Raw genomic sequence first — 16,237 nt, forward strand, 5'->3', positions numbered from 1 at the left:
GGGTATCATTATTGTGTGTATTTTATAGATGGCTATCCTAAGGCTGATAGTAGTTGTAAAATACAGTCTAAGTTTGTAGCTATATGAAACAGAGTATCTGGGTTTCTGTCCTGGCCATCAGACTTAAAGATCCTTTTTTCTTTTTTTTGAGATGGAGTTTTGCTCATACTGCCCAGGCTGGCGTGCAATGGCATGATCTTGCCTCACCACAACCTCCACCTCCCAGGTTCAAGTGATTCTTCTGACTCAGCCTCCTGAGTAACTGGGATTACAGGCATGCACCACCATGCCCAACTAATTTTTGTATTTTTAGTAGAGACATGGTTTCTCCATGTTGGTCAGGCTGGTCTCGAACTCCCGACCTCAGGTGATCTTCCTGCCTCGGCCTCCCAATGTGCTGGGATTACAGGTATGAGCCACCATGCCCAGCTGATCCTTTCTTAGAAGCAATTATATTATCAAAATTGAAAAGAAATACAATCCAAGATTGGAGCCTTCTTTTAATATGTATTAATTTTAAGTCATTATGTAATCAAAAATAAATTAAAAAGAAAAATATATATTCAAATGTCATATATAGAGAAATCTAGTTTCTGCAGTGGAAAGCATGTATTTTTTAAGTGCTCAAAGAATATTTACAAAATTGCTGAATATTTTTAATTAAATAATTAATATTTAAATACTTAATAGACCCAACAGAATAACTTACTGAGACATTACTTTGATAAATATTGAAAATGGCCTAAAAAGTATAAGTGGGAAAATGAGGCCTTTTCAACCTGCATGTCCTCCCTAAAATTTTTTTTTCGTTTTGAAAATTGTAGGACAATAATTCCTACCATCCATGTGAAGTGTGTGTGTTTTGGTTGGGGGGAGAGGCTGTTGTATGTGTTAACTGGCTAGTTTACAATAAAGTTATCTAGAAGTTTTAGCAGCAACCAGATTTTAAAGACTACTGGTCTTCCTGGGGTTCCCAAGAAAACCTTGAATGCATTTAATAGAAAAAGTTGGATTCTGTTTACATAAATAAGGTACCGAGAAAAGTAAATTCACTTTAGTCATGATTCTAATTGTGACCAAATGCCCTTCAAAAATGTAGATATCCAATATATAATCTATGTAGTAGGTTTTAAAATTTTCTTAACAACTGATGTTACTGAACACAAATTATAAAGAGGGAAAAAATGCACAACAATGAAAGAGAATATGTCATTTGCATGCTTGCAAATGAGAAATCAGCTTTTACTTCAAAATCATTATGAAAAATTTTATTCAAATGGAAAATACAACAGGCAGTGTAGGAATAGTAGTTAATTTGAGCTGTTCTGAGAATAACATGTTTTCATAAAGACTGCATTGCACTCATCTTTAAGCATGTCCTGGTGCTTTACTGTTTGACATTGGCCACACAACTAAATTTAAAAGCTTCAAGAATGTTAGTGCACATTCAGAATTCATGTGCACATAGAGTTTGAGGTCAGAACCTTACGGAGAATCATGACTGGTGATATTAAACTTGCCTTTCTTTAAAGGCAAGTGTATTTGTTCAGAAATGGGAAGTTTACTACCAATCACATTTTTTTCGTATTAGTAATGGTGGAATTTGTGTTTTCCCATGATACATATATAAAATGTATAAATTTTTTTTATATTTCAACACTTTGAATCCTTTCAGGCATTGTTAAACAATCGAAATTTCTCTTGCAATATGCTAATAACTAATCATATTTTCTCAAAATCACTTGACATAATGTTTGATTGAAGGAAATATCTCTGATATCATTTTACTTGTTGATATCAAATGAGAATTTGAAACTTCAAGAAAAAAATTAGAAAATGTAATAATAGAATATGAATGTTATGAAATACAGAATTCATTCTCAAAAAATGTATATAAATCATAATCATAGAATAATAAAGTAATACGTAATTTTTTGAACTAAATTTACATTCTAAATTTGAATAAAAAAGAATTATAAAATGTTAAGTTTAATAATATTTTATATAAATATAAAAGTATGAAAATTATTCTGATATTACTTATTTTGAAAAGGACATGAAGCAATGAGAATTTTCAAACACTGCTCCTAAGATTATAAATTGATATAATTCCTTGGCTTAGTATCGCATTATCTGATGAAGATGAAGGACCACATCTTAATTAAGACCCAGTACAGGTACTCTTACCAGAAAACATACACGCACAAACACATGCATATCACTGTGTTTTCATAGCTAAGTTGAGAAGTTTCTTAAATGCCCATCAATCTATTTAAAATAGATAAATAAATTATGTCATATCTGTGTAATAGAATACTACACAGCAATCAAAATGAACCAACTAGAGAGACATGTTTACAAAGAATGTATATAACAAAGAAAATTAAGAAATTTGAGCTAATTAGATAATACAGATGTAAGAGGAACTATCAATAGTAAAAAACATTCATTTAAATTCCATTTATATAGTATTTTCAAAAATATAGCTTTAATACATTGTAATTTATTACATTGGTGACAAAACTCTAAAATGAAACATGAATGACTATCATAACACTAGGGATAGTAGGGAGGGGGAAAACAAGAGGAGAATAAGATCTACAAGAAGGCATATATGGGGAGTGTCTGGATGGCTAAAAAATTCTATTTTATGACCAAGATGTGGCAAACACAGGGGTAATGTTATAATTTCTTCTCTTACTGTGTATTTCGGTTTTGTTGCTTTCTGTCTGTGTGCTATGTTCCACAATAATAAAAATATTTAAAAGGCAGAAAAACAAAGTAAAATAATGAATATAAAATTATACCAAAACTACATATTCTCATAGATACAATTATTAGAGTTTTTAGTGAATAAAGTCAAATAGACTATTATGGTAGTTATAAATGCAGGTTAAAATTTTAAACTTTAACTTTAAAAAGAAAATATAAGCAAAGAGTATAAATTCAAATTCTTACTATTAATTTGAAACATCAAATTTTCAATATTGATATATTGCTGGACACCTTTTGTTCTTATTTCCAATTTATTTACAATGCACAAAGTGACAAATTACTGATTTTTTGATAAATTATAGTACTGTGGATATTAAATACATGGGACAATTATTCCTAAAGTTATCCTTAAATAAAATAATTTCACTCATATTGTTGCCATTCAAAAATCATAATATGTGCACGTGTGTTGGAAAAATATTTTGCTGATATAAATTTTTTGATTCTCTACTAATTCTACTAGTAGTTGGATATCCAAAGGAATTGCATCAAATGATATATGAAAGCATGCTCATAGTAGCATTATTCATGAATGCTCAAAAAGGAAAATCCCCCAAATACACATCAACTAAAGATGGATGAATCACTGCAGTAAATCTGTACAATAACAATATAGATAAGTGAAAAGATATAAATCACAGATACACGTGACTATGTGACTAAATTTCAGATAAGATCAGGTACATTCAGAGTGGTATGGCCACAGACTAAGTGACCAAATTTCAGAAACATAGTATTGAGTCCAAGAAGCTATGAACAAGAACCTACACCCATGCATGGTTTAAAGTAGGCAAAACCATGTTAAGGAGTTTAGGGTTGCATACCTAGTTGGTACGGCATAAAGAAAACCAAGGAAATGATCATCATAAATTATGAGTATTGCTTACCTCAGGAGATGTGAAGAAACATTTAAGGGCTTGAAAAGCAGCATGGGAGTAGCCCTAGGCTCTTGGTAGTGTTCCATGTCTTGCCCTATGTGGTGGGTACATGAATGTTTATGATGCATTGCTGTGTTTACCATTTTTATTTTGACTCATTTATAAGTGTGCATTATACTTTTATTTGAAAATTATTTGTTAGGAGAAGTGCACCATAAAAATTATTGATTACTCTGCTCATTATATACCTAGGAAAAAATTTACCATTTATGTATCTTTATATACAACTCTAAGAGAGTTGAAGTATGAACTTTAATTTAGCTACAACATGTAGAAATAAGAGAAGATGTTACCTGCAGTACACAGATCTTTCTAAAGGTGTTTTCTACTTTTAATGATCTACCTTGCAGGTCAAAACTTTGTCATTCCTCATCTATTTTTCTTTTGGTTTCTGTATTCCTGATACAACAAGGGTGGACATATTTCCCACACTCTTGGTTTAGCAGAGTACCTATATCAAGTAGGTTTTTCTGCCAGAGAAACCTCTACAAAACTACGTTACATATTGATATCTCACATATCTTTGGATGAAGTTTTTCTAAGCTGGGTTTGGTGGGTGGCTCTGGTGACTTGAGATGGGCCAAGTTCTGCAGCGTGGAACTAGTTAGACTTTGGCCAATTTAGGCTGGATCACGCAGAGCAAACTAACTCCATTATTTTCTCATTCTCCTTCTGGGAACAGTGTAGTAGCCAGGTGGTGTTCTCATAATAAACAGAAAAGAAAAAGAAACTCCAGTGTGGATGCCATCTCAAATCTGTGTGAAGTTTACCAATTTTCCGTTAATCAAAGCAAGTTATCTGAGAACCCTGAGTCCGGGAGCAAGGTAGTCACCCTGTCTGTGGTGAAAAAATACTGCAAGATTATATGTCAAAGAATGTGATACTCAGAAATATTTCTAAAAGTGATGAATATTTTAATAAAATAACAAATATTTAGACATTAAATAGACGAGAGGAACTTTGTCAAAGGTCTAAGCATGAGAGATATGTTTGATACATTTTTATGTGTTAAAAACTCTGAGTGGGAAAAAAAGGAATAATTTTACCAGGATGATCTCCTGGAAACTCATTTTACATTTTGTAAATTATTTTGGAAATTCCTTTTTTTCTGGAGGGGTGTGTGTGTGTGTGTGTGTGTGTGTGTGTGTGTGTGTTTGTCTGTCTGTGTATGTTTTGTGAGCTTGTTAACAATAATGTCATACAAAAGTACTGGTTAGCAGTAATAAGATTTTAAGGTGTATTGACCTTCCCATGGTTCTCAAGAAAACTTTGGATGATTTGGATTAAAAATTTTGGATTTTGTCTATTTAAATCTAGCATAAAATTGGTCATGGTGATGATCCTAGTTATGACTAATATCCCTTTAAGAATTTAGACATTTACTTTATGAACTATGTGGTAAAATTTCCATAACCAATAGCAAAAGTTGCTGAACACAAATTATGGAGATGTGAAACGAGGGAAACATTGCAAAACATTGAAAGAGAATATGTCTTTATTTGCATGCTGGCAAATGAAAATTCAGGCTTCACTTCAACTTCAGTTGAATATTTCCAGTCTCTAACAAGAATAGTCATTGAATGAATGAGTTAAGTTGAGCTGTTTGAACATTAGAATGTTTTCCATAAATACATTTTTTGAACTCATCAATTAGCATTAACTGGTACTTTTTTGTTTGACACTGGTCACAGTATTTGAAAGTAAAAAGAATGTTACTGCAGATTCAGGAATCAGGTGCATATAAAATTTAAGGTCAGGGTATTAAAAGAATCACAGCCAGTGTTGTTAGGCTTTCATTTTTTTCTGTCTTTTTGTCTGTTCAGATATGGTAACTTTTCTACGCATCATTTTTTCCATTCTACTAGTGGTTACATTTGTTCTTGGAAATTTTGCTAATGGCTTCATAGCATTGGTAAATTCCACTGAGTGGGTCAAGAGGCAAAAGATCTCCTTTGCTGACCAAATTCTCACTGCTCTGGCAGTCTCCAGAGTTGGTTTGCTCTGGGTAATATTCCTACATTGGTATGCAACTGTGTTTAATCCAGATTTGTTTAGTTTAGAAGCAAGAATTACTAATAATAATGCCTGGGCAGTAACAAACCATTTCAGCAACTGGCTTGCTACTAGCCTCAGCATATTTTATTTGCTCAAGATTGCCAATTTCTCCAACTTTATTTTTCTTCACCTAAAGAGGAGACTTAAGAGTGTCATTCCAGTGATACTATTCGGGGCTTTGTTATTTTTGGTTTGTCATCTTGTCATGCTAAACATGGATGAGAGTATCTGGACAAAAGAATATGAAGGAAACGTGAGTTGGAAGATGAAATTGAGTGACACAACGCATCTGTCTGATATGACTGTAAGCACACTTACAAACTTAATACCCTTTACTCTATCCCTGACATCTTTTCTCCTGTTAATCTGTTCTCTGAGTAAACATCTCAAAAAGATGCAGCTCCATGGCAAAGGATCTACAGATCTCGACATCAAGGTCCACATAAAAGCTCTGCAAACTGTGATCTCCTTCCTCTTGTTATTTGTTATTTATGTTCTGTCCCTAACCACGTCAATTTGGCATTTTAGAAGGACACTGCAGAATGAACCTGTCCTGATGCTCTGCCAAATTACTGCAATTATATATCCTTCATTTCATTCATTCGTCTTAATTTGGGGAAGCAAGAAGCTAAAACAGACCTTCCTTTTGATTTTGTGTCAGAGTGGGTGCTGAGTAAGAGGCCAGAAACTCTCAAATTTCTGGATTCATGAGTGGGACATCATGTGTCTCCAAGACAAAACAAACTGATGCTGTCTAGAACATTTTATACTTTCTGCTGGCTTTTTGTAGTGTATGTCTTTCAGTAATTTCCAAAAGTAGACCTAGAAAAGTCTTTTACCTAAAGTTAGTCTTAAAAAGTATCTATATATGCATGTGTATGTGTATATGAAACACTTAAGAGACAGTGGCAATAACATAATCTTAATCATTTTTTTACAAACTGCCAAATTATAGAAAATATGGTAAGAAATTTTTCAAAATAATGAAGCCATGTGTATTTCACATATACATTTCATATTATCATGTCTTATTTGAAAAATTCATGATCTCCATTTATAATTGTTAAGAACTTAACAGCTTAGTTCACAAAAAGTTGCTCTTTTCCACTGTTATTTGTATCATACATGCGTACCATAGTGTGCTTAAACATCATTATGTGAACATCTAGTGTTTGGGATGGTATGAGAATTCTATTCTAAATCAATAATGAGTTTTATCTTTGGGGTAGTTTCAATTTCATCATGAATTCTATTTTTATGTTTAGTTTAAAGCAAGCAATTATTGTTAGAAAACTATGCTCAAAATGAAACTCAAGGATGAAAAATATATTTGGAATAAATTTTGTATATGTCTATTATAAACAGTACTGAGGAATATTAGATTTTACACAAATATGTGAACAACTGAGAAAAAAGTCATTTCTGTAATTTGGACAGAAACACATTGATGACCTCAAGTGCTGTCATAAGTCTCCATATACAGTTAGAAAGGTCATTTCTTCCAGTTTTTGAGGTGAAGAAAATCTTTTTAGAAGTTGAGATCTGATGTCAAATATTCTAGTTTTATTTCTGAACCACCTCAGAGTCCCTGAATTGCCATTTACCTTCAATAACTTCCACATTTAAAATTCTTTGTAAACATCACATAAATGAACTCAAATCTTTATTACTTAAAAATAATCAATGGAAAAATAGTATAGAAATTATTAAAATCATTGAATTAAACTTTCTGCAAATGTTAAAATGACATCTATGAAATCTATGTACTGATGATAGAAAATGACTTAAATATTTGTTTTATTATAATCTAGCTGCAAATAATGCAGTGAGATAAAGTGTGTTGATATATTTAGTGACAGCAAGTTCCATTACAGGAAGAAAGTGTATAACAGCATTAAACAAGTAAATTCTACAGACTGTGTTAATTCTTGGGGTTATGAAATTTTAACAGTGTTATCAAAACCTTTAGATAAATCATCTGATTTAGTTATTTACTTATCATACATCTTTCCTGGTACACCGTAAGCACCATAAAAGCAGAGATCATAGAGATCGTGCTTACTGTTGACTCCTAGGACTTACAAGATAGCACAAAAGATAGGTATCCAAAAGTATTTTGATTAACAAATAAATTGGTAAATACATGAATAAATTATATATTTCTGGGTGGTGAACCAATGAAAATGAAACATCACAAAATCTAGTTCCATGAATTTTCCTATTCTGGTTTCTGGTTGAGATTACAGGATTATCTAAGAAGAAACATTTCTCAGAGTAAAAGTGTGGCTATTTCATAATTGTAAGGGAAATATCACTATAATATAGCCTCAATTCAACTACATCAGATGAAAGATATGGATGGAGACAAGGTTGAACATCTAAATCAGATGGCACCTATTACAATACCTTTAAAAAAGCACATAAAATATTTTTGGATATATGCGTGTATTGTTTTTCAATTGCGAATGATATGTTTGTATTGTGATATTTCTAGATGGTTATTATGTAATGAAAATAGCTATTCATTTTTAAAAATTGATTTAGTTATCAATGACCTTACTAAAATGTGATTTTTATATAATGTTTTAATATCCTTTCTCAAGGAAGATTTTAATTGCCATATTATAAATTCACAGAAAAATGTATGAATAATAATGATGCCACTGAATAAATAGCTTTGGGGGTCTAGAACACAATGTCTGATATTAAAGTGATGACATTTATTTGGAAGGTAAGGCCAGGGCAGCAATGGTGGGGACACGTGTAAATTGAGGCGAGAGCAGATGTGAAACAATGTGTTGTGATGTAACAGTGTGTTGTGTGTATGTGACTGTGTTGTGGCCGTTTCACAATAAGGTGAGAGAGATAGCATGATGGTCATCAGATGTGTACACTTGGCTCCCACTACTCTTCCAGAGTGGCTACAAGGGGAAACCATAGCCAGCACGAATCCATGGACACGAGAGAGGAGGGACAATGTATCTGCTCAGCTGCCTTCTGTTGTTGATTTCCCATTGGCCAGGGTTTACCTGAGGCAGAACTACCATCTCTACTGTTCTGCCTTCCATCATCCAGTCCCTTGGTGGCTGTTATGAAAGTCAAATATCATCCCACAGTGTGGTGATCCATTCAAGCCCCAATAGGAAGGATGATCTGGATCAGGCAAAGTGCTGGCCAAGAGAGTAGGAGACAGTCCAGTGAATCTGAGGAAGCACATGTTTGTGTCCAATACTCTCTACTCCTTGTACCACTCTGCATTGCTCATGTATTCCAGACATGCCTGGCTTTATGGGCATATGACTTCCACAGTTGCACAGTGTCTTGTGCTTAGAGGCATTCATGCTTAGAGGGGCTTTATGATTGGATTAATCTTCTGAACCTGCTGTTTTGTTTTTTAGACAGAGGGCACTCCTCTGCTGAAGAGGAAATGGTTTTGCATTAATTCCCTAGGGGTTTGCTCTCCCCTCTCTTATGGATTTGTCATAGACTTGCACAGAGTCCTATAATGCCCACTATGCATGCCTCTAGCAAGTTTGAGTTCTGCTGGATTATCTGGCACAATGGGCAGAACAGCTTGGGCCAGAGCCTGTATCTTCTATAGAACTCTTTTTTGTTCTGGGTTCCACTTGAGACCAGTAGCCTTTGGAAACTCCCAATAGTGAATCAGAGCAATATCCTGAAATGTGGAATATGTTGACTCAAAAATCCCAGTAGGCCCCAAAACACTGTGCCTTTTCTTTTGTGAGAGGAATTATATACCAGACAACATGGCATTTACTTTAAAAAGGATGTTTTGACACAAGGACCAGGAGCGTCGGACCTCTAAAAGCACCATGTATTACAAGTCCCTGAATCTGCTGAAGTTTATATCTCTCTTCTTCTGGTATTTTAATTCTGTTAAATGTTATACTATTTTACTATGTTTAAGGAACTTACCACTTCCTCCTTATGGGTACCAATTAAAGTAATATTATTAATATATTGAGTTAGGTTGATGTTTTGCAAAATGCCAATTAAACTGAAAACAGAAGTGACATAGCCCTGACTAAAACAGTGAAGCAGTGCTTTTGTTCTTACCACACCAAGCAAATTGTTTTGATTTTCTCTCACAATAGGCCTAGATTAAAAAGCATTCACCAAATCAAAAGCCACATACAAAGTGCCAGAAACCACGTTCTGCTCAGGAAAGATACCACATTCTGGAGAGCATCTGCAAGTGCAATTTAAGTTTATGCTAATGTGCATTCATTCTATCATCCATCTGGTTTTGGAAGAGGGCAGAAAGGTTAACTGAATAGGAATATAAAATGTAACACCACCTCCATTGTTCATTACCAGGAGGACTTCAGATTTCTTTCAGTCCTTTATCTCTGCTTCTCCAATTGGCTCAGTTCTGAGAACTGGCGGAGAGTCTTTGATTTTTCACATCGGAGGCTGACCTCAGGACTCACCTTTTTCAACTCTATTTTCCTCTTGGTTAATAATTATTTAGCAAAGTACACAGCCTCCTCAAAACTATTGGCCATTCAACCCATTCCAATGAGGATGTTGCTGTCACCAGTCCATTAAATCTGACATTTGTAAGATCACCAGTGAGGTGTGTTGCCTTGCCAATGGTTAGTCTTCATTTTGCATGCTCTGTTAGCAGTATCGAATGTAATTTATTTACATTTGAAGATGCTGCCCTCTTCTGATTTTATCCTTGTTCACTGGGCATCACCTCTCAGTCTCCTTTGCTAGTTCTTCCCCTTGTCTTTAAACTGAAAATATCACACTGTTCAAGGTCTGAATTCTACAATCTTTAATCAATCATGCTTGTTTTGTTGGTGATTTCATGCACTCCCCTTACTGATAATGTAGCCAAATGGGTCAGTAGAGAGGAATAAGGTTATTCACTTACATATTCATATATATTATGTATTTATGTACATCTATTTATGTATGACAAATTATGTAACCTCTTTTTTCTTCAACTGTCAAAGTTACATTTAAAAATAATATGACCAAAAATCTAGGGAGACGGTGAGAGCAGCAATAATGTTTTTACTTGAATTTCTACCTATTCAGAGTTATGGCGACTCTGTATCCAATTTAGTTTTATTTAAAATAGCAATGTAGATATTGATAGATTGATAGGCAGGAGATTTTAAGTATATAATAATCTATATATAATTACATAATGATATCAGTGAAGTAATTCATAGATAGAATTATGATTTACTAACCCATTTTTTATTTCTTCCATTTTGTACAATGTCTCAGTATCTGTCAGTATCTCATTTCTTAAGTTTTTTTTCTGTGATCATTTACTTATGAGTTAATTTTTGTGGATGGTATGAAATAAGAGTTTAAATTTATGGGTTTTTTTCCTTCTCTTTTTACTCCCATTTTTAGGTAAGTTCATCTAGTCATGGTCTTACTTACTTTCTATGTTTTAATGATACCAACATTTAATCCTTCAGCTCAGATCTCAACCCTGGTCTCCAGAATCCATTCTCTAATAGACTATTTGACATCTTTATTTGGTTGTGTAACAAGAACTTGAACTAACATGTCCAAATCAAAATACTGATCTTCCCTCCAGTTTTCAAATCTGTTTCTTCTATAGTCTTTCCCTCTTCTGTTAATAACCACTTCAGACTTTCAGATGCTTAGACTAAAAAAAATGAAGTCAACATTTTCTCTTTCAGAACTCGTCTCTAAGGCATCAGCAAATTTTGTTGACTCTATCTTCAAAAACTTGCAAAATCCAATCCCCTGTCATCACTCTGCCATACTCTTATAAACTTCTGCATATTTTGAAAGGATATTTGCTATCAGCTTCCAATTACTCTTTCTAGTTCTGCCCATCCTTTTATTCTGTTGTATTCTCAAGGTAGCAACCAGAGCCTGTGAAAATGCAAATTTGATCATGCCATTCTTCTGCTCCAGATTTTTCCGTGGCTTTCATCTAATTCAGAGTAAAGGCCAAATCCTTACAAAATCTTACAATCATTTGAAGGATCTGATTTTGTCTGCCTGTCTGTCCTGAAACACCTGGCTCATCTCATGCTAGCAACACTGGCCTTTGTGTCATTTCTGGAATATGACAAGCATTGGCTCAGGGACTTCATAATTGTGTCCCTTCTTCTTGGATTGCTCTTCCTCAAGTATCAACACTAAACATTGTACTCCTCCAATATCACTGAATCATTGAGGCTTCCAATACTACCTTATTTAAAGAGAAATCTCATTCCACTTTGCAGTGTTTTTCTTTTTTAGCTTTGATTTTAGGTTCAGGGATACATGTGCAGGTTTGTTATGTAAGTAAATTTCATGTCACAGGTGGTTGGTATACAGATTATTTTGCCCCTTGGGTGATAAGCAGAGTACTTGATGGATATGGATATCTCTTTGATCCTCACTCTCCTTCTTACCTCTGTTCACATAGACCCTGATGTCATGTGTTTGCTTCTTTGTGTCCATATGTACTCAATATTTAGCACCCACTTATAATTGAGAACATGTGGTATTTGGTTTTCTGTTTCTGTATTTGTTGGCTTAGAATGATGGCCTCCAGCTCCACCCATGTTGCTGCATCATCTTGTTTTTTAATGATTGCATGGTATTCCATGTTGTATGTATACCATATTTTCTTTATCCAGTCTCTCATTTATGGGCTTTTAGGTTTATTTCAGGTCTTTGCTATTGTGAATAGTTTTGTCATGAACATTTGCGTGCATGTGTCTTTATCTTAGAACAATTAACATTTCTTTGGATATATAGCCAATAATGGGATTGCTGGGTTGAATGGTAATTCTGGTTTAAGTTTTTTGGAAAATTGCCATACCAGTTTCCACAATTGCTGGACTAATTTACATCTCCACCACCAGTATAAAAGCATTCCCTTTCACCACACATTGCCAGAATCTGTTGTTTTCTTTGAGTTTTTAGTAATAGCTATTCTGACTGATATAAGATGGTATCTCATGGTGGTTTTGAATTGCATTTCTTTAATGATTAGTCATATTGGGCATTTTTTATATGTTGGTTGGCTGTGTGTATGTCTTCACCTGAAAATTGTTCATGGCCTTTCTATCAAGAAAAAAATACAAAAATTAGCCAGTCATGGTGTTGCACACCTGTGGTCCCAGCTACTTGCAAGGTTGAGTTGCAAGGATTTCTTGAGACAATGGGATGGAGGTTGCAGTAAGCTGAGATCACACCACTGCACTATGGCCTGGGCAACAGAGTGAGACCCTGACTCAAAACAAATAAACAAAACATACACACACACAAAGAAGTTAGAATAGCAACCTTGCTTCTATTTTCCATTTGCTTGGTAGATTTTTCTCCATCTTTTAAATTAGAGCTTATTGGTATCATTGCATGTGAGTGTGTCTCTTGAAGACAGCATACCATTGGGTCTTGCTTCTTTATTCCACTTGCCACTCTGTGCCTTTTAATTGGGGCATTTAGCCTGTTTACATTCAAGGTTAGTGTTGCTATGTGGGGATTTGATTCTTTTATCATGTTGTTAGCTGATTATCATGCAGACTGGTTTCTGTGGTTGCTTTATAGTACACTAGTCTATGTACTTAAGTGTGATTTTGTTGTGGCCAATAATGATCTTTCCTTTCTATGATTAACAATCCCTTCAGGACCTCTTGTGAGGCAGGTCTGGTGGTAATGAAATCCCTTAGCATTTGTTTGTCTGAAAAAGATCCTATTTCTACTTCACTTATGAAGTTTAGTTTGGCTGGATATGAAATTCTTGGTTTGACTTTCCTTTTTAAAAAAATTTCTGAATATAAGCCCCCATTCTTTTCCTGAATGTAGAGTTTCTGCCAACAGGTTCACTAAATGGAAGAAAATTTTTGCAATCTACCCTTTGTCATATGGGTAGATTGCTAATATCAAGAATCTACAAAGATCTACAAAGGCTAATAGCAAGAATCTACAAAAAACTTAAACAAATTTAAAAGACACAAACAACTCCATCAAAAAGTGGGTGAAGAATATGAACAGACACTTCTCAAAAGGAGACATTTATGCAGCTAACAAACATATGAAAAAAAAGCTAGTCATCACTGGTCATCAGAAAAATGCAAATCAAAATTACAATGAGATACCATCTCACACCAGTTAGAATGGCAATTGCCAAAGATCAGATGGTTGTAGATGTGTGGCATTGCCTCTGAGGCCTCTGTTCTGTTCCATTGGTCTATATCTCTGTTTTGGTACCAGTACCGTGTTGTTTTGATTACTGTAACTTTGTAGTATTAGTTTCAAGTCAGGTAGCATGATGCCTCCAGCTTTGTTCTTTTTGCTTAGCATTGACTTGGCTATGCAGGCTCTCTTTTGGTTCCATATGAAGTTTAAGGTGTTTTTTTCCAGATCTGTGAAGAAGGTCATTGGTAGCTTGATGAGGAGAGCATTGAATCTATAAATTACTTTGGGCAGTATGGCCATTTTCATGATAACTGATTCTTCTTAACCACGAGCATGGAATGTTTCTCCATCTGTTTGTGTCCTATCTTGTTTCGTTGAGTAGTGCTTTGTAGTTCTCCTTGAAAAGGTCCTTTACATCCTTTGTTAGTGGTATTTCTAGGTATTTTATTTTCTTTGTAGCAATTGTGAATGGAAGTTCGTTCTTGATTTAGCTCTCTTTAAGTCTGTTTTGCTGTATAGAAATGATTGTAATTTTTGCACATTGATTTTGTATCCCGAGACTTTACTGAAGTTCTTATCAGTTTCAGGAGATTTTGGGCTGAGGCGATAGGGTTTTCTAAATCTACAATCATGTCATCTGCAAATAGAGACAATTTGACTTCCTCCTTTCCTAATTGAATACCCTTTATTTCTTTTTCTTGCCTGATTGCTCTGGCTAGAACTTACAATACTATGTTGAATAGGAGTGGTAAGAGAGGGCATCCTTGTCTAGTGCTGGATTTCAAAGGGAATGCTTCCAGTTTTTGCTCATTCAGTATGATATGGGCCGTAGGTTTGTCATAAATAGCTTTTATTCTTTTGAGATGTGTTCCTTCAATGCCTCATTTATTGACAGTTTTAGCATAAAGTGCTGTCGAATTTTGTCAAAGGCCTTCTCTGCATCTATTGAGATAATCGTGATTTTTGTCTTTGGTTCTGTTTATGTGGTGAATGACGTTTATAGACTTGTGTATGTTGAACCAGCCTTGCATCCCCGGGATGAAACTTACTTGATTGTGATGGGTAAGCTTTTTGATGTGCTGTTGCAATCAGTTTGCCAGTATTTTATTGAAGATTTTTGCATCTATGTTCATCATGAATATTGGCCTGAAGTTCCTGACAAAAACAAGCAATGGGAAAAGGATTCCCTGCTTAGCAAATGGTGTCGGGAAAACTATCTAGCCATGTGTTGAAAGCCGAAACTGGACCCCTTCCTGACACCTTACATTAAAATTAACTCCACGTGAATTAAAGATTTAAACATAAGACCTAACACCATAAAAACCCTAGAAGGAAATCTAGGCAAAACCATTCAGGACATAGGCATAGGCAAGGACTTCACGACTAAAACATCAAAAGCATTGGCAACAAAAATCAAAATAGACAAATGGTATCTAATTAAACTCCAGAGCTTCTGCACAGCAAAAGAAACAATCATTAGAGTGAATCAGCAACCAACAGAATGAGAAAAAAATTTGTAATCTCCCCATCTGATAAAGGGCTGATATCCAGAATCTACAAAGAACTAAAAGAGATTTACAAGAAAAAAACAAACAAGCACATTCAAAAGTGGGTGAAGGATATGAACAGACACTTTACAAAAGAAGATGTACACAAGGCCAACAAACATATGAAACAATGCTCATCATCACTGGTCATTAGAGGAATGCAAATCAAAACTACATTGAGATACCATCTCACACCAGTTAGAATGGCAATCATTAAAAAATCTGGAGACAACAGATGCTGGAGAGGATGTGGAGAAATAGGAACACTTTTACACAATTGATGGGAGTGTAGATTAGTTCAACCATTGTGGAAGACAGTGTGGCGACTTCCTCAAGGACCTAGAAATAGAAATCCCATTTGACCCAGCAATCCCATTACTGGGTATATATCCAAAGGATTATAAATCATTTTATTATAAGGACACATGCACATGAATGTTCATTGCAGCACTGTTTACAATAGCAAAGACTTGGAACCAACCCAAATGCTCATTGATGATAGACTGGACAGGGAAAATGTGGCACATATACACCATGGAATACTATGCAGCCATAAAAAACGATGAGTTCGTGTCCTTTGTAGGGACATGGATGAACCTGGAAACCGTCATTCTCAGCAAACTGACACAAGAGCAGAAAATCAAACACTGCATTTTCTCACTCATAGGTGGGTGTCGAACAATGAGAACACATGGAAACGGGAAGGGGAGCATCACACACTGGGGTCTGTCAGGAGGAACTAGGGGAGGGACAGTGGGGGGTGGGGAGTTG

At 34.8% G+C, this 16,237-nt stretch overlaps 1 protein-coding gene across 1 annotated transcript; it reads left to right on the forward strand.

Moving 5' to 3' along the window:
• The first annotated feature begins 1,948 nt into the window (after nucleotides 1-1,948).
• LOC101031808 (taste receptor type 2 member 46-like) lies at nucleotides 1,949-16,148 on the forward strand. Its single transcript, XM_074403282.1, has one exon. It carries the CDS (start codon nucleotides 5,539-5,541, stop codon nucleotides 6,439-6,441), a length of 903 nt encoding a protein of 300 aa, XP_074259383.1. The 5' UTR covers nucleotides 1,949-5,538; the 3' UTR covers nucleotides 6,442-16,148.
• The last annotated feature ends 89 nt before the right edge of the window (nucleotides 16,149-16,237 follow it).

The sequence above is a fragment of the Saimiri boliviensis genome, chromosome 7 (assembly GCF_048565385.1).
Source record: "Saimiri boliviensis isolate mSaiBol1 chromosome 7, mSaiBol1.pri, whole genome shotgun sequence".
Classification (NCBI taxonomy): domain Eukaryota; kingdom Metazoa; phylum Chordata; class Mammalia; order Primates; family Cebidae; genus Saimiri; species Saimiri boliviensis.